This window comes from Indicator indicator, chromosome Z (genome assembly GCF_027791375.1).
Source record: "Indicator indicator isolate 239-I01 chromosome Z, UM_Iind_1.1, whole genome shotgun sequence".
NCBI lineage: Eukaryota > Metazoa > Chordata > Aves > Piciformes > Indicatoridae > Indicator > Indicator indicator.
The window spans coordinates 51,083,275-51,102,192 of record NC_072053.1 but is presented as its reverse complement, the minus strand read 5'-3'; the positions used below and the strand labels follow the sequence as shown (position 1 = coordinate 51,102,192).

At 38.5% G+C, this 18,918-nt stretch overlaps 1 protein-coding gene across 9 annotated transcripts in view; it reads right to left on the bottom strand.

The window, feature by feature from the left end:
• Window positions 1-288: 288 nt before the first annotated feature.
• The window catches only part of LOC128979218 (transducin-like enhancer protein 4), a 99,929-nt gene continuing 81,299 nt past the window's right edge, over window positions 289-18,918 (bottom strand). For 6 of the 9 annotated variants that reach the window (XM_054397394.1, XM_054397393.1, XM_054397397.1 and 3 more), the window contains 12 exons: window positions 12,751-12,870; window positions 12,180-12,233; window positions 11,440-11,592; window positions 10,135-10,267; window positions 9,689-9,882; window positions 9,424-9,500; window positions 5,616-5,865; window positions 4,320-4,567; window positions 3,200-3,347; window positions 2,463-2,613; window positions 2,064-2,140; window positions 289-459 (listed from right to left, as the gene is read on the bottom strand). In XM_054397394.1, the coding sequence (XP_054253369.1) occupies window positions 352-459; window positions 2,064-2,140; window positions 2,463-2,613; window positions 3,200-3,347; window positions 4,320-4,567; window positions 5,616-5,865; window positions 9,424-9,500; window positions 9,689-9,882; window positions 10,135-10,267; window positions 11,440-11,592; window positions 12,180-12,233; window positions 12,751-12,870 (1,713 nt within the window). In that variant the 3' untranslated portion in view covers window positions 289-351. The remainder of the gene's footprint in view (window positions 460-2,063; window positions 2,141-2,462; window positions 2,614-3,199; window positions 3,348-4,319; window positions 4,568-5,615; window positions 5,866-9,423; window positions 9,501-9,688; window positions 9,883-10,134; window positions 10,268-11,439; window positions 11,593-12,179; window positions 12,234-12,750; window positions 12,871-18,918) is intronic. The other 3 variants (XM_054397400.1, XM_054397402.1, XM_054397401.1) reach the window with 2 other exon arrangements.

Here is an 18,918-nt window from a genome sequence, read left to right as displayed (position 1 = left end):
AAAAACAGAAAGTGTACAATGTACCTTCCAAACTAAAGCCGGGCCAGACAGCTTTATTTAGTCAGCTCATTGTTAGGAAGCCTTCTTTAAAGAAAATAAATACATTACAGCTATAATACATAATTAAAGAGTTAAATTCACTGTTAAGTATCCTTATTCCAACTTTTTCCAATAAATATCTGACAATTTGGCATCACATTTTTAATGAGCATTCACAAACCAATAGCAAGTTAACAGGGTAAAAATAAATTTCACAACTGTGATGAGCATTTATGTTCTTAGTTTAGAAAGAAAGAAAAGGAACATACAAAGTGCTAGGAGAAGGAGTTCTGTCTGCATTCAGATTTGTCTCTAATAAATAACTTCATAGACTGTAGCTTTCTTGTCCCCAGAGCCAGTGACAATGTATTTGTCATCCACAGAGATATCACAGCTAAGCACAGATGAGGATTCTTTGGACTATGAGAAAGAGAAAAAACAACAAAAAAGAAAATAAAATAAAAGAAAAGAAAAGAAAAGAAAATTATATCTTTCCATTCCTTCAATCTAGAAGAGTTTAAGGATTAATTGGAAGTGTTTATGGAGAGGGACTACACGAAGAGTGTTTTGTTTGGGTTTTTTTCTCCAAAGTTGTTCCATCTAAAGTTCTATGGCAACAAAAACAAGCAGTGGAAAGGAAAGTAAATGCTATGGACCTTGAGATAATCTATGAATTAAAACAAAAAGAAGCAGGCCTTTCTATACAGTTTACATGCAATGACCATTTATTAGTACAAAATGAATGAAAATCACTTTCTTCCTCCTCCTTCACTTTTGTGTTGTAACCCAGAAATCTGTATGGAGAAGCACAACAAAGCCCTACCTACCCACAGGTATCAAACAGACTCTATAGAAGTCTTTATCTCCTCTCACCACTTCCCTAATGCAGCAGAAAAAAGCCTTGCACAAAAGAAAATGTGAAAAGATACTGTGGCAGAATAGGATGTGCAGCAGTGTACAGCAGGTGAATGGGAGACAGAATGAACCAGGATGCAGTAGCTGTCTCTTCCAGTTTTTCTGTCTTTCCTGAGATGGTGTGTATATACTGTCACCTTTCACTTGCTGTTTTAATTGTGTTTTCATTACATAATATATGTCCCTTTTCTGATCGTCACTGCAAGAGCTAAACACTTCCCAGTCATGCTGTTTTTGCCAAGAAACCTCTCCTGCACCGCACAGGGAGTTTCTCTCTACCTCTCACTAAGAAAGCTCCAGTAGGGTTTTAACATCACTTCTAAGGGAGACAGGTTCTTCTTAGACTGATTTGGGATTTCTGTGAGAGGTGGTTCCAAAGCTGAATAGCCTTCTATTAAGTTTTCTCAGATGTCCACTATCTCACATTAAGGCAAATTGACTTGTCCAAAAGGCAGAAACATGTCAGGTAACATTATAGGTGAGACCTGACCATTTAAACTGGAACACTAGTTTGTTTAGGTCAAAACATTCCTAGCCTAGAGGTACTTTTAGGCAAAGGAAGGACATGACAAAAATCCCACTTTTTTTTTTTTTTTAATGGCATGTCATTATAATTGGACACAACAGGATTAAAGATTATGGAAGTGTTACAATTTCTAGTTATATTGCACAGGGCTCCTCTGTAAGGTATATTCTTCCGCTCAGGAGTCTGTCTGCCCAATTCACCGACTTACACATCTCATCCAAGAAAAATTCACGTGTTCAATATCAATTTCTCTGTATTGGCTAGATTTTACACATTCAATGAATGCTCATCTAACAACACGATTTGAGTTCTGTATTACAGCAACACACACAAGAAGGTCAAAAAGACGGGTACTAAAACCAATTTCAGATTAAAGGGCTAGTTTATTCTATGAGCTGAAGTACTCACATGTTAGAAAGGACAAAAGCTTATCTCCTTTTAATTACAGAAAAAGTCTTAAAGGAATATAGTAACTAGCCAAGAATTTCTATTTTAAAACTCCGTAAGCTAATGACAGACCCTGAGATGTGCAGCTCTGCTGCACTGCAATATATGTGGAAAACAGCTTTTAAGAGATTACTACCTGGAATATACTGGCTCCATAAGGTGTTCTCCAGGCATTAAGAAGATTATCTTTTCCAGTGCTTACAAACCATTTGCCTGCAACAGATTGTTTAAATGTTATCATTCCATTTTGTTTTCAAGTAATGTACCCCAATAAAGAGATTCATCATAAAAACAATGTATTCACACATTAATGGAAAACATATCCAAAGAACAGTCAAATTTTCCTCTGTTTGCACTATGATGTTTGACCACAACATAATCACTCCACATAAAAAAGTAGTCATAGAAATACAAAAATAATGTTAATACTTAAATTTAATGTCTAATTTTTAATTACACTCCTACTTTCATTTGAAAGTAATCTTAGAACAAATTTCTCATGAGGGAAAACACTGCCATTGAAAGATCTGCTTACCACAGTGAGCAAATTTGAGTGACAACACACAGCTCTCATGAAGATGCAGCTGATACTTGTCCGGCTTAGTAACATGCAGCACCTCTACATTACTGTTCTCCATTCCTACTGCCAGCCACTCCCCAGTTGGACAATAGCCCAGTGAGAAGATCTAGAATTAGCAAGCACATGCTTGAATCAGTAAAGGAACGACCTTGAGATATTCAAAACCAACTCCTAGTACTCTGTTAACACTATGTAAAAACACATTTTTGTCTGCTACAGTTTTAAAAACATGACAATCCAATTACTATAGTAATCAAGATAAATGAGTTTGAGTAAACAAAGCTCAGTTACAACTGTAACAGTAAAGCACACTGAATCAATCTATGAAAGTAATGTCCTAACTTACCTGACAGCATTTTAAAATATTGTCATAAAATATTTTTGAACAAGAACTTACAGAAATGGGAACAGATTGCACACAGGAACAATTTAATCTGGCAAATATTTTATAAAAAGGATTCTTCACTACTCTCATCGAAGGTACTACTAATCTGCCAAGTAGTCATAATCCAGAAAGATGTTTAACTGTTACATCATAAGAAAAAAAGAAAAAATTGTGAGACTAAGAGAAAAAAATCTTTAGAGTTTTCTTTGAGTCTGCCTTTTTTTTCCCTTAAAAAAAAAAAAAAAACACAAAAATGCTTGGGTCATAAAACCATTTTTCTTAATGTTGCAGAGCCCTGAGATTGAACCTGTGAGGTGAAGTCATGCTGTTGTAGTTGTCTTCCTTCTCTGAGATCCCAGGATCTGACTGTATTGTCCAAGCCTCCTGTCCATAGTTTGGTGCCATCATTAGAAATGTCAATACAGCTTGCTCCATCTGTGTGGCCTTGAAATTGCCTGAAAATATTGAAGGAAAGTATTCTCACATTGGAAAGAGTTGGTTCTGAGCATGTACACAAAATATATTCACTTTCTTTCAGTCCCTGACATGCAGACATCAAAGACAGCAGTAATCACAGAATGTCAGGGGCTGGAAGGGACATTGAGAGATCATCCAGTCCAACCCCCCTGCCAAAGTATAGTAACATAGATTCCAATTGCAAACTAAGATTAATATAAACTCTGGGACAATTACGTGAGTATTGTGATGGATTGATGAAGTGATCAGGTGGATCAGATACTCTGTGGACCTTCACTGCTGACTGTATGATACCCATTATTCAACTGAAAATTCCCAAACTTCCCAAAAAGGAATACAGCATGGTTGCCAAAATGCACCTAGTCTAAGAAGAATCTGCAGCTGACCAACAAAGCTGGAAAAAAACAGCAGTCTAAATGGCAACATAAGGGAGTAAAGCCTACCTTTATATGCAATACTGATATATTGCATATAACATCATACACACTGCAAAGCACAGAGAAGCTCTGTATGGCTGGCTCCCATCTTACGGTACACTAGTCTTGAGCAGCAATCCCTACTCCTAAGAAACTAAGTCCACAACACAGTAATTTGCATACATCTTCACCCAAGACATAATTGCTGGAGCACTGAATAAAGAGATTGAATATGAGCAGAGTGTATTGCATGGAAACAAAGAAAATGACGTGTTTAAAGAACATAGAGCAGTGTCAACATCAACTAATCATAGGAAATTATGATTAAGGACTGCTCAACAGGCCTGGAATTATGAAACTTTTAAACCCAAAAAACAATTACACAGACTTTGCTCAAGGTATTACCAGAGCCATGAAATACTGGAAGCAGCTATGCAGACACCATGGAGGAAATAGTATGCGCATGTGAAAGAACATGTAAAGCTATGTCTAATTAATGCTTCACAGCCTGATGATCCAGTTCTGCTGACCTACCTTACTAAAGTCTGGTTATGCAGATCCCACACTGCAATGTTTCCATCGCTACAGCAAGAGAAGCAAACCTTGGAATCAGGGCTGATAGCTAGGGCATAGCAAGCTGGAGCAGAAGATGTCAGCTCTGCTTTGATGCGAGGAGTTGGAGCTGCCAAGTCCCAGATAGATAACGTACTGGCTTCACCACCAACAATCAGGGTGCGACCATCAGGGAGCAATCTGCAGGAACGGATGTAGTTATCTCTGTTCTGTGGAGACAGAAGCCATCAAGAAATTACTCATGAGGAAAGGAAAACAGCATCAACATGAGAGCAGAAATCCATAAAAGTATTGTATTCCCTCCCGGTTTTAATGAGCCATTTATGACAATGATAAAGTGTATTAATGCCAGAAAATTACATGACATTAGGGAAGTACTTAAATTGATCTACAAAATTCAGTAGTGAGAGATATTTAATCTTAATTAGCACCAAAATGCAAAGACCTGAACCTAGCCCAGAACACTTCCAGATAGCTGTACTCAACAGCTTGTGTAGAAAGTTACGTTTTCATACTGTGTTTCAGCACATTAACCTCTCAGCATGGGGGAGTACCAAATTCCCTGCACACTCCCCCAACCTTTGTTCTAGTGAGACTTGCTGCCAGCATCTAGGAGATGTCAGAGGAAAATATTTGGTCAATTTTCCTCAATTTTGTAGCAACTTGTGTAGCAATTCATTACCTCTCTACATGTGCTGCATAGTTCTAACTTTACAGTCTCTGTAACAAAAAGCAACATCTACCAAGAACTGGTAAATGACACAAGAAAACCTGCTAACAATGATTTTCTTTTTGTATTAGCATATTCAAATAATTTGTGAATAGCACACAGGGATACTTCTAATTGTCACATTAAGACAGCACAATGCATTCAAACATGCATACAGACACAAAATATGTGACACAATCTTCAAATATTCTTGGAAAACACAGCTGCAAGACAGCAATTTTCAGCATGATAGGATACCAAGCCAACGAATGTCAAAGTTTATAAACAATATTTGCTGTGCTTTCTTTGATCTTTCCCCCTATCAATACAATTTCAGGACATGAAAGACACTTTGATTCATTCAGTGAAAAAAAAAATGCAAGTGCAACAAGGCAAATCCTTCAAACTCAGTTCTAAAAGAAACAATAAAGTTACAAATGAAACATCAAGCTTTGATACCAATACCGGGGTTTGCACTTAACGGCATCACTTCAATGTTAACAGAACCTGCAATCTTCTTCCGCTGTCATATGCAACTGTTCACCTACCAGGCAGTCCAGCTGAGAGACAGGGCTCTTGTTGCCAGGGTGGCTGATATCCCAGACTTTGACACACCCCTTCCCACCCGTGTACACGTGTCTTGTGGGGTTGCTGATGGTAACTGCACATACAACTTCCCCATGATTCAGAGTGTTGATCTGACGGGCATGGCGAGGGATTCCTGGACCGATGAGGGCATCAGGAGGGAAAGGAACCGGCTGCATCTGACCATCTGCACTTACATGAAATGAGTATGCTCTGAGGGAAGAAAAAACAGACAGAGGGTGATTTAAGAAGTTTTTCTTCAAGCTTAAGAAAACAGAATTAAAGGTTTGTTTCCACTTCAGGCACTTAAGAATGTGCCCTCAGTTCCTTTCACAATCTTTTTAGTCATGTGAAGAAGAAATGATTTATCTATAGCATGGCCCTCAAAGCAAAGTCAAATGAGCTTTTACAATTCACACGATGATTTCTGGCATGAGTGAGGACACATAACACTGCTCTTAAGTTTGGGGCATGGGGAGACCAACACATGCAGAATAAGGAAGGTCTGGCCAGGGTCCCCTGAAGACAAAAATAGTTTACTGGCTGAAACAGAGTGCAGCAGGTAGTTGAGTGCCAGAGCACATGTTTGGTTGCTTCCTTACTAATTCTAACATGCAAAATTCAGCTGGACTGCTGAATATACTGTGGGCCCCTATCCCTCAAGCAAAACTGCCCAGTACTGTACACAAGTGTACAGTGAAACCTCCACTACCAAAGAGTTAAGTCCTTGAGGCCTGGCTGCTGACATGCAACATGACACACCAGCAAAAATACACTGGAATTTTGTTGCCTTCTTCTGCATTTGCCCTTTTTTTTTTTTTTCATTTTTTTTAAGTGGGTCTGATATAACAACTACAAATTCCAATTTCTCTTGCCAGAATCAGGACTCTTACTGAGAAAGAACATGCTGTGTGATTGTCAGCTATGCCACTTGTGAATAACCTATTAACAGTTTCATCTCAAAATATTTTCCAGGGAGAACACTTAGGTTGTGAAATTGTCTTGTTCTCAGATGCTACTTGACACATCACATGTATTACAACAGCACAAACTTTTATGTAAGAGGGTTCACCTACACATATCAAGGTATGTTTAAAGGAAGACTTTAATTCTCTTAGACCTAAAAAAATCATCATTATACAGATGAAAAATCTATTGTCACAATTTTGGTATGACAAAAGCTTACAAAAACACATTTTATGAGAATACTTAGGAAGATCACTTCCTTAATTGTTGCTTCAAAGTCACCAAAGAAGGCAGTCTTCTGAATTCAGCTACTGAATTTGTTATTTAAGATTCATAGTGCAGTAACATCAGAATAATAATTTTCAGTGGGACAATATGCAACTGCATTTTCACCTTTCTGCCCTGTTCCCAAGGCTTCACACACGCTTCTCATTCTGTGAACTGTATTTTGTTCTGGCAGATCTGAGTGACAGATCGTATCACCGTTCTCCATTTTCTGGCATTAAAGACACTCAGGAAGTACAGGACAGATTTCTGTGGTTGTCAGAAGCAACAAACTGCCTAGATGAGTAGAATTTGGGTCTGATTATCACCACAGAAATCTGACATATCTTCCTCATATCACTCTAACTCCTGTTTGCTGCAGTAAGATACTGATAAAAACAGCTGACTGTCACCTGAAATGTTTAGCAAAACAAGTGGAACTTCATTATCATCTTTTTTGATTTCTATATGCAGTCACTCTCTACAGAGCCATGTTTAGCACTGAGTGTCCAATACTTTGACTATCTAAGTGTTTTTTAGCAAGCTTATGAAGGGAGGGACTATATTTAACAATTCTAAAAATAAAGCTTAGAAATGGAGTGATCCATGGCTATGTTATTCTCACTCTACTCATTACTCTGTAACAGCACATGTGATTAAACCGTTGCTATGTTGCTTGGTTTAGTTTTGTGGTGGCTGAGGGTTGTTTGTTTACTTCACACTGAGAACTAACACTGCATATATATCTTACAAATATCTGTTACTGCATATGCCTAGTAGCACTTTCATCTTCATTTTGCATTAGCTACCTTTTCTATTTATATATTGTACAGTCGGTATTTGATACATCTCCAAAGTGAATAGAGAATTATTAGAGGCCAGTTCCCTGATAAGCCACATGCTGCCCACTTTATTTCAACAGACACTCAACAGTGTGGAGATTCTACACAACTTTTGCTGTAAGGGAAAAGGAAGAGTAAATGAGAAAGAAACAATCCTGAATGACACCTGTGAAAAGTACTGCACTTAAGATGAAGAAAAATCAACACAATTATGCTAAAATAAGTATAAATTTCAAAGGCTTCAGGCCCTAGAGCAGACAAATCACAGTTATGTTTAAATGTTTAAAACAGTCATCAATATGTCAACAACATCTAAAAACCCTGGAGAGGGACCAGAACTGAACTGATTTCACTTGAGTCTGACTCACATTCTATTCCTCACATGTCTAACATGAGCAGGAAGTGAGAAGGGATGTCTCTGCACCCACGGTATTGCAATGTCTCAGAGCACAGCAAGAAAAACCTGGTAGAACTCACTACCTTTCAAGTGACCAACTCCACCAAGGATGAACTTGAAGAGAGAGAACACCTGAACATTATGTCAAAACACCTAAGTCCCCAGTATGTGTGTAGGATGAAGATCTGTGCCCCACAGAATTTTTATAGTTGGTCTGGAAGCTGCTGAGCATCAGTTTCCATACTTGTTTTGTGCAGCCACCCAAGAGAGTGGCACAACTACCAGAAAGTCAGCTTGAGGTGGTAAATATAGTGTGTGATTTCTGATACAGCTGGGCATGGTTTCTGAATCATGTGACACAACACACATGTATAATGGAAGTTACAGGACTGATGGCTTTTCATGATATATTATTAATTCTGCATGTCCACACACTCACCAGCATGTAAGTATATACAATTCCTTGCATGCAAGTGTGTGACTACCCCACAACCATTCCTGCATAAGTACATTCATACATGAGAGAAGAGGAATGAGAGGAGGAAATATCCCCTGCCCTTCAAACTCTACTATTTTCCACAAGTGTCACACAAGAAATGGAACTGGAGAAGCCTTACTTAAAAAAATGGATCAATATGGTTTTTTGCATCACTGTTTTATTTTTCTCTCCTCTCTAACTCAGAGAAATGTGAACAGACAGTTCTTCACATCCTTGTAATTCTTCTTCTGAGGCTCAGTGAAGCCTGGTAGAGCAAGTCACCTTCTATGGTCCATTCTATCAAGGATGAATTTGAACATTATGATACAATAATTCTTTCCAATATTTTCAATCAAACAAACCATTTCAGTGTTCCTTCCTCTGCATATTGCGGTTTACAGCAATTGATAAGTTTCTAAGTAATAGTAAGGCTTTTGTGAGCAAAGAAATATTTTTTTTTTTTTTAAACCAAGAAGCGGAATACAATAAGAGAGGGAAAGCCATGATTCTGTTTCAATTTGCATTTCCATATAATACCAAGCAGTCAGACTCAGCATGTAACACCTTGGCATTCAGCTCCTTTGTCCATGCATTTCTGTCTCCTTTACTCTAAGTCATCCAGTACTTTTTGGCTGCTCTTAGTCTTCAAAACAAATTTACAATTGCAATTTTAAGATTAAACAGTGTTTCTTCTGCCCTTGCCAAATAGCTATATTTACTTCTATTCACATAGTATTTTTCAGTAGCTAAAGGGAATTTGAATCGTCAAGGGAATGCAGCTTAGAGAGATGATTGACTTTGGAAGTCGAATGTTTGATACTCACGGTTTTCCTCCTGGGATGCCTGTGAGATTGGGAGGGATTCCTGGGACTCGCATGTGATGATGTGGATCAAAACCAACCTGTAGTTTTCCACAAACAAAACAAAAACGTGCATGAAATAGGGAGTTAGGTAAAAGACTATTTAATTCATGTTCTCCATAGCATACTCCCAAAATTACGAAGAGACTGAACTAGATTTAACCCTGCAGGTCTTACACATTAGGATAAGCTGCACTCAACACTGAATGCACTAGCAGCGAGCACTTACCACTGGAGATCTCCCATAAGCTGCTGCTGCTGCTGCTGCTGCAGCTGCTGCACTCATTTGAGGAGAAATATTGTGTAGACCAGCATAGGCAGCTCCAGGGCTGGTCAGCTCCCCATTCATACCAGCATGTGGCACAATCCCAAATGGAGTAGGATAAGGACATGGTACTGCCATAGGTGTCCTTAAACCTGAAGCTATTGAGCAGAGAAAAAAAGAGAGAAGTCACACAGCCAGCCAAGATCGATTTAGATGAAATATGAGTTTAGTTTTATAGATAGATATAGATATAGATATATACACATAAAATGTATTGAGGTGCTAAAGAACCAGTTTAACATCCAGTTTAGGCAGCTGCGATATACTGCCTCATCACTGTAGATTTAAAGGGGACCTGGCTGGGGAAAAATGGCCACCATTCTGCAACACTGAAATATAAAGACACTAACCTAGTGGGTCCACACCTGGTGGTTTGCCAGGCACTGGCCTCAGTCCGGGAGTGGAGTTGCTGCCTGGAGTTGGGGCATCAGTCCGTGGAGTTGGGGTATTTGATTTAGACACAGGAGTGGTAGATTTCTCATTCTAATCACCAAAAGGGTAAAAAGAAGACAGCTTGTTAGTCATCTTAGTTTTTTAGCTAGTGGCTAGAAAGAGAACTGATGACAATTAGAGTGTGTATGTCTAGTGATATTTAGCTTTAGGGTTTGGATTTCAGTAGTTACTGGCAATGAAGAGAAGCTGAGAGATAGTGAAAAAGACAGAATGGCTTTCTGAATTATTTTCACCTTTTCACTATTTTCCTTATCAGGGGTATCTGTATGATTCAGAATGAGGTAAATAACTGAAAACCATTGATGTCTCATTCTACTTATGGTGTACCTGCTCCCATTATGATTATGAATTTCTGTGAGAAGCCACTGCCAGGTGAACCAGAAGAAGAACAAAAAAAATCTGTAACTGACCAACAACTCATGCCTGAACATTGTGCTGGAAACAGAGGACAGAAATAGTGATGCGTATGAAGTCAGGAACTGTGCAGTATTCCTCTTGTGACAAGCTTGTCCATCAGACAAACCACTAAGTCCTGGGTCTGAACCCATCATTCCACTACCTTTCCTGAGCACTACATTCACTTTAAGCCTTCTTTTTATTAATTTTATTACTCGCATACTCGGACCTGTGAAGAACTGAGAGGGAAGTCACTGTGTAGGTTAGGAATGTGATTAACTGTGGTCAGAAAAAGGGGGGAAAAAAGAGCACCCATGATTTGCATGCAGCTCTTTTTTCTGCATTATTTGTGATTCAAGTCAAGGAAGGCTCTTGTAAATGACAGATTACTTTAGATAGAAAATGAAAATTATGGTTTTTTTATATGGTCCAGTAATTCAAACAAAGCTAACAACCAAATCACATCCAAGCACGGAACTGAACTTTATATAAACAACAGCACAAGAAAACAGCCCAAGAAACCCCTGTGTATTACTTATTCTCACAATGACAGTTTTCCATATGACAGAGAAGCATAACACATATGCATATCACCAGTGAAAATAAACTCTTCCTGTCCCAAAAAACCCTGTGGACTTTCTCATTATTTAATTAAATACCCTTGAAGAGATAAATTGCATCTTAAATGGATGCTTCATAAGTGCTTTACTGATAGCTATGGAAATCCAGATTGTGCCCACTCAGAAGTACAATAAGCATGTGATTCAGCCTACGTGCATGGGTCAGGAGCAGTTTGAAGCACTTACAAGGCTAAGTTCTTTGGATTTGGAGGAAGGAGTACTGCTGGAGGATGCAATAGAAGCTGGACTAATCGGCGCATCTTTCTTCAGCAGTCGCGTCTTGTCCAAGCCATTCTCCCGTGGAGAGTGTGCTGGACTCCCTCGGGGAGAGGAAGGATCCTAAATATCAGCAACACAGGTTAATTTAAAAACTTCATACTAGCCACTAATGCTTATATTGAGCAATTCTCACTTTGGAATGAAAATCTTTCATAAAAAGTGACATATTCTTTCAGTTCTTAATTGATTTAGATGAAAAAAATGTAAAATTAAGATGGATAATGAAATATATTTTTTTTAAGAAAGCCTGAGAAAATGTTAGTCTGTAGATATTGAAATGAGCAAGTAAATTTCATTTTTCAGGTGACAGACTGAAAAGGTTTGAGGTACTTGACAGACTTGATAGCGTTCACAAATGAAGTCATGGCCAGCACAAAAGAAAACACAGGTACCAATACAAGATGCAACCTACTGCTGTGCTGGCTTCAAATATCTCAAGCGGACTTTTGGTTCATACAAGGAACTAAAACATTCTTCATAGAAATAAGTGTAACCTATCTAATTTTCACTCTAATGAAAGACAACCTCACGGTATTCCTCCTGGCATTTCAAGCTTCTTTATTCATATACCAAACATGCACAGAAACCACTGAAGAGATACCCTCCACCACCCCACTGTAACAGGAAAAAAACACCATTGTGTATACCTCATTGGAAACATCTACTACCAAGTTGTCATCACTCTTTTCACCATCACTGTCCTGCAATGACAAACCACAATGTGTTAAAACATTCATTTCAGATCTCAACATCTCTTTAAGCTCTAAGAAAACATAAGCCAGTGAAATCCAAGGATGCTTACAACTAAGCAACACATCATTTACTTTAACCAAGTTTTATGTAGTTATACAATTGTAATATTTAGGTCACTTATAGGGCTTCTGCTTAACACGTTGCCACAGGTATAGCATCCTTCCTGGTTGTCACACTGGTGAACATGAACACAAGATGAAAATCCTCATCCAAAGCTGCACAACACTGAGAAGCAGAGCCAAGCTAAAGTCCAGATCCACTAAGTTCCAGCCTAATGAATGATCAGTCATCTTTTCATACTCCTTCCAGGTCCTCTGTACTTACATTGTTAAAAATCCTACAGACAGAAACCTTCTACCCAGCAAAGATGTTAGAGGCAGGTAGTAAGAACCTGTTAGAAATGTAACCCTTGATTTTACAATCAATTTTGTGCATAAAGTATACCATTTACATCTATCTACTCACATATCGAGCTGCTATTTCCTTCTCTTCTGTTTTCTGTTTTTTACTATCTGAAGAATAATCTGTTGAATTTCTGTGCTTTTCTGCTGTTCTGAAACTGGCTGAGGGAGATACAGAAGAGCTCTGAAGTCAGAAAAGAGATAAAGTATCATCACACACTCATTCAAAACAGTGGTTCATTTGTCACTATCCCTCAATACAACTTAACCTGATAATATGATTTGGAGTTGTTCTTACAGGTAGCATAGATTTTAATCAGGGACAGCTACACAGCAATTGTCTTATATTAAAAGTGCATAATGCATTGTAAGAGACAGATAAAGCTGATTAACTGACAACAGATCATAGTTGTTATCTGCAATGTCAAAGGGATGAATGTAGAGCTACTTTGGATCATTTTATGAATACCGTTTATTGACTTACTTTTGGCTTGTTTAATCTGCAAGTACACAGGGTTAAATCAATACTTGAAGAAGAAAGGGGTGGGTATGTATGTGTGTGCATTTGCCTATGTAAATCAAGAGGAACAAAGTGTCTCAAGGTAAGCCACATTTCAGCAGATGTTTGAATGAAGATTTCTAGCAAAGAAAACAAGTAAGCTTCTGAACCACCACCAAGCACAAAAGAACAGGCTAAACCACCCAAAATCAATTTATTTTGGCACTTTCCATAATCACAGGCTGTGCCTGCACTGGGTAGACACACAACACAGTGGCTCAGACAGTCTCTTGCTTTTCTGCAGACCTCATTTAATAATGATTATTAAAGAGCACCTGTACAAGACAGGAAAGGGAGGAAGATAATATGTAGTTTATGCACTATCATTCAACAATTCTGCTCTACTTCTTTAAACAGGCAGACAATATTTATCAAGTCCTACCATATTTCCAAAGCTTGGTGGAGCCTGTATCTTGGTTCACAAAAAAACAAAAACAAAAACAAACAAAAAAATCCACAAACAAACAAACACACACACACACAAAAACCCCAACAACAACCCAGAAAAACTAAATTTCCCTCTGGGACTGTTTTTAGCACCACCAGCAGCTTTTGGATATCATTCATGAAAGCATTTAAGATGTGCTAAACTTCATCTCACACTGAAGTTAATGTCTGAATGCAGGTAAGTAAGGATGTGTTCAAATATTTTGCAGAACTTGACATGACAGGAATGAAGATAAAAGCAATTCTCAGTTTAATCTCTGTTGACTATTTCCATCTCTCTGTCCACCTTATATAGGGATTTGAGAGGAAGAACAATCAAAGAAGTCCTTACTGATGGGTTTTCTAGGTCATCCCATTTATCCACAAACACATGTTTTGGGGTTCTTCCTCCATGCACTATGGACAGCTGTTGTTCCTCACAAAACTGCACAATACAGCAATTTGATTTGGGGGTTTTCAGTGCATGCCCTCCTAGGTTTACTTTATAGCTACTACCAGGAATGCAAACCATGAAATTAGCATTTACATAGTGCAAGTTCTATTTCATTGGCATTGCCTCAATTATATTTTCCTTAACTTACTACACCATAAACTTCTGGTAAGGATTAAGAATACTTAATCACAGATGTTAAGATAAGGTTGTTGCCCAACTCATATGAGAGAACATTTCTCCCTGCTGGGACACTCTAGTCTTCCACTTCTCTAAAATCTGTAGTTCTTGGAAACAGCAGCTTGGATTAATGACTGGGGGAATTCACAAAAATATTTTTGACTGGGAATTATCAACTACTCTCTAAGTACTGAGTGGAAATGAAAATTTTAAAATAAAGCTAGTGCTGAACAAAGTCTGTGCCTTTTCACCAGCCTTCCTGCCTCCCTCTCCTTCTCCCCTTGATAGTATAAAGTGGGTAGACAATAATTTCCCATCCTGAATTAATACATCTTAAAATATGTTCACCAATTTTGTTTCAAAGCAGATCATTAGCCACCTATTATAGTAAATGGTACAAACTAAGCATTTTGTTTCTTGCTCTGAAGAGACAACACATGTTAAGACATTCAGAGACAGTAGTGGCAGTAGGCACAGAAGCCCCTAAAATGAAAGCCTAGGAGAAATGCACCATTAAGTGAACTGATGGCTTGAAAAATATATTTGCTTACTGCAGCAATATAGTATAGTCCTTTTCAAAGGATTTTGATAGTATGCTCCTATTACATTTGTATTCATTTACAATTTGGAAGGCAGCAGCTTGCAATGTGAATTGAATTCATTCTTTTTCAACTTCACCCTACAGAAAGCAATTTACTTTAAAACAATGAAAAACAATCACCGGTAAACTACAAATTAGAGTGGTGTCTGAAGAATTAAATAAATAGAAATATTTATTTTTGTAACTTTGAAACAGTTTCATTTTTCACAATCTACTTAGGATGTGCTATAGATGCCATTTTAATCTCTGGTTTCACTGCTTAATAAAGTAATAAAGCTCCCTACTAGAATGATATAGTAGCTAATTTTCACTACCACATAAAGGATGAGCACTACATTGGACACTGGGGCAATGCACACTGCTTAATGATTTTATTGCTTCAAAGACAGACCAGATCTGTGGCATCTCACCTGAAATTAGCAGAAAACCAGAGATAACTCATCTAATGACAGCAGGCAGAATCTACTTTTTTAAACTGTAATTTGGCCAGTGGTCTAGGATTAACATTATTTTCCCTCAAGAGTCAATTACTACAGCAGAAATATACTCACTTTAAACTGTCCTATTCCTTTCCTTTCATGGAGCATGTCAGTCAAAATCCCTACACTACTAGCCTCTTTTCCCATGTAATGGTCCTGCTACATAAAGAGTAGGACCCAATGATCTTAAAGGCCTTTTCCAACATACATGATTCTATGAGTTTATGATCTCTGACTTCATGAGATTTCAGGCACTGGTGCTGATAGATCTAAAACTTACACTCAATTATAAAGGTAATGTCATGATGTCATGTTTTTCAGGGTGCGAAGTACAACATTTGTCACCCACACTGAGTTCTCAACTACTATTTGCAATAGCTTTTCCAACCTATAAACCCTTGTAAGGATCTTTAATCAGTGAGAAATTCTGGGATGTAACTGTCCTGATGTTTTCCACTAACATCAGATTCCTACATGTAATCCTATACTCACCTGCATCTTGGCTCCTGAATGTGCAAGTCTACATGCTCCTGAAAAGTTCCTTATATTTGCAGACTGGGCAAGAAAACCTCAATTGAAGCACACTGTTCAGCTGTCAGGACTCTGTTCTTCAATTAAAAGATCAATGCACTCCTAACAGCTACCTTTAAGAAGCTAGAATAGGATAGCTACTTAAAGAAACTAAGTGATTCAGCATTATCACTTGGCAGGCTGCAGCTTAACAGGGCAGGTTCCTCATTTTAACAAGTCTTACAATTTATAGAGAAATAAAGTCTTTTCACACTGCTCAGTTTTCTTGCATAAAATAATCTATTAGAGAGTAGCATTTTTCTACTAACCAACATGGAGCTTGCTCACATAATTAAATCAGAGAGAGATAAAAATACTCTGGTGAAAGCAGGTTCTGTGCAGTTTCCACTTGAGCAAAGTGTACCCAATGCTGCTTCAGTAGAATTTTTTTTTTTTAAAAATCATGTTAAATACACCACAAAATGCTAACAAAAACAACCAAACATATACATTTATACAAAAGCTTCATACAAGCATACATTGCCTTGTTCAGATAATTTGCTTAAGTGGCATACTGGTTTCTACTGCTCCAACTACAGTATCTTTTGCACTAGGCAATAAAGCGTGACCTGCTAAGCTTCAGTCTTTGTTTTGAGTAGTGCAGAGCACAATGCTAAATGAAAAGCTATCACAGAACAGCTCAGTTGGGAGGGATCATTTACTTCAACCTCCCTGCTATGGGCAGGGACGCACATCCACAACCACTATGGACAACCTTACCACCCTTTTACTGAAAAGCTTCTTCCTACGACCCAATCTAAACCTATTCTCCACCAGCTTAAACCATTTCCCCTAGTCCTATTGCTACACACACTTATGAAAAGTCCCTCTCCAGCTTTCCTGTAGGCTCCCTTCAGGTACTGTGCCACAGGGCAGCTGTAAGATCCCCCAAAGCCTTCCCTTCTCGAGGCTGCACAACCCTTGCTCCCTCAGCCCATCCTCACAGCAGAGGTGCTTCAGCCCTTCAACCATCCTTGTGACCCTCCTCTGGACTTGCTCCAACAGTTGTGACATGGACACCAGAAGTGGACTCAGTATTTAAGATGGAGTCTGACAAGAGCAGAGTAAAGGGCAAGAATCATATCTCTTTATCTGCTGGCCACTTCTCGAGCCTGTCAAGATCCTTCTGGATGGCATCCCTTCCCTCCAGCATGTCAACCAGAGCACACAGCTTGGTGTCAGCAAACTTGCTGAGGGTGCACTCAATTCCACTGTTCATGTTGCTGACAAAGATGTTAATCAGCACTGGACCCAGAACAGCTCCTTAAGGAACTCCACTATCACCGGCCTCCATCCAGACACCCCATCTCATTGCTCTGTTTTCTCTCCAACACTGGCAGGGCACTGCTCCTGGTGGCGCACCAGTGCCATACAAGCAGAAATTAAATTAATACAAAGAGGGCCACACAAGCCTCTTACACAGCTATAAAATTCTCAGCAGTAATATGGCAAATATCAGCATGCTTGCTGTCTATTTGGGATAATTAATACTTCAACTTGCTAGGAAAATAAGTAAACCACTATTTTGCCCACAAATTCTGCCGAAGTTACTAGCATTAACACAGATCACTTACACCATAACATGGCAGAGAAGAAATCAGTACGTTCAAATTGCAAAGCCACCCAATTGCTCTCAAATCCTGTAAGCCCCAGCTCCCACATATGCTGCTGTCTCCTGCAGATGAAGACCTGGTGTAAGCAGACTAAATGATAATTAAATTACATCAGTGTTAAAAGCAAAGGCTAGAGATGACAGGATGAAAAGCCCTCCCACATGATAAAGCTGGTAACTCTTTAAAGTATTCAAAAATATGATGACCCCCCAGTGTACCCTTACTACTATGCCAAAATGATATATTTGGAGTGTAATAATTAAAACAATAATTCTCAACAAAGTGGGAATTACAAGATAATTGACCACCTTGAAGCATTAAGCAAACTGCAGTAAAAGCCGAGGATGCTCAATGCTAAGGTCAATTATGGTATAATTACCTGAATGAGATTATTGCTGTTAATAAATTCTGTAGAGAGTATAGAAAAACTATAAAAATTAATAATATATGCATTACAGGGAAACAACCAGGCAGCAGTGCTGCTTGGTTTGTTGGTGTCAATGTTACAGATGGACATACCAGCTACAGGTGCCAGAGTCTGGACTTTGGAACTGCTCCAGGCTTGGGCTTGGAACACTGAAGTCTCCAAGATAAAACTATATGAGTAGATCAGAAATGGAAAAACAAATTATATATATGTATGTGTGATGGTTTTAAAACTGTCTTTTTACTTTTTCTTCACAAAGTTCAAGCAGAGAAAGGGAAAGAATGTAAATCACTATTGGGTGTAAGAAAGGAAAATAATGATTATTCTAAACACTTCCATTGGAGAAATAGAAATGTTTAAGAACTACTACTTAAAACAAGGTTGGGGAGTTGGGGCAGTATGAGTCTGAGTTCTCAGCTTACTTGCTGGGCTGTCTGGCTGCTGCTTCTTTTCTGGCTGAAGACAACACACTGACCTTGACAAGCTAAGTCTAACAGCCTCTCTGCTTCTTGATTGTCTGCCTTCTGCCAAGGGGATCTGGGGGGAGTCCTTCTGGTTTGGGGGGGTGGCCCCTTGGGGAAGCAAAGGGGGCTTGGTTGTGCTTTTCTGTTGATTGTACGTATTTGTAAATGTTGTGAATAGTGTATACTTGTACCTATCCATTGCATTTCATCACAGATTGTAGATTTGCTTGTAACTACAGCTTTCATTTGCTTCCAGACTGAGCTAGCCTGGTTATTGTCAGTGTGTGTGTGGGTTTCAACTCTCACACTGTTACAGTATGCATATATATACATATATATACATATATATGTGTGTGTATTAAATAAATCAAGAAATGAGTGTTGTAATTTCTGACATGTCATGGATAAGACAAAGACTGCTCTGGTGAGTAGCGAGTGGCATAGGACAGGGCATAAGAAACC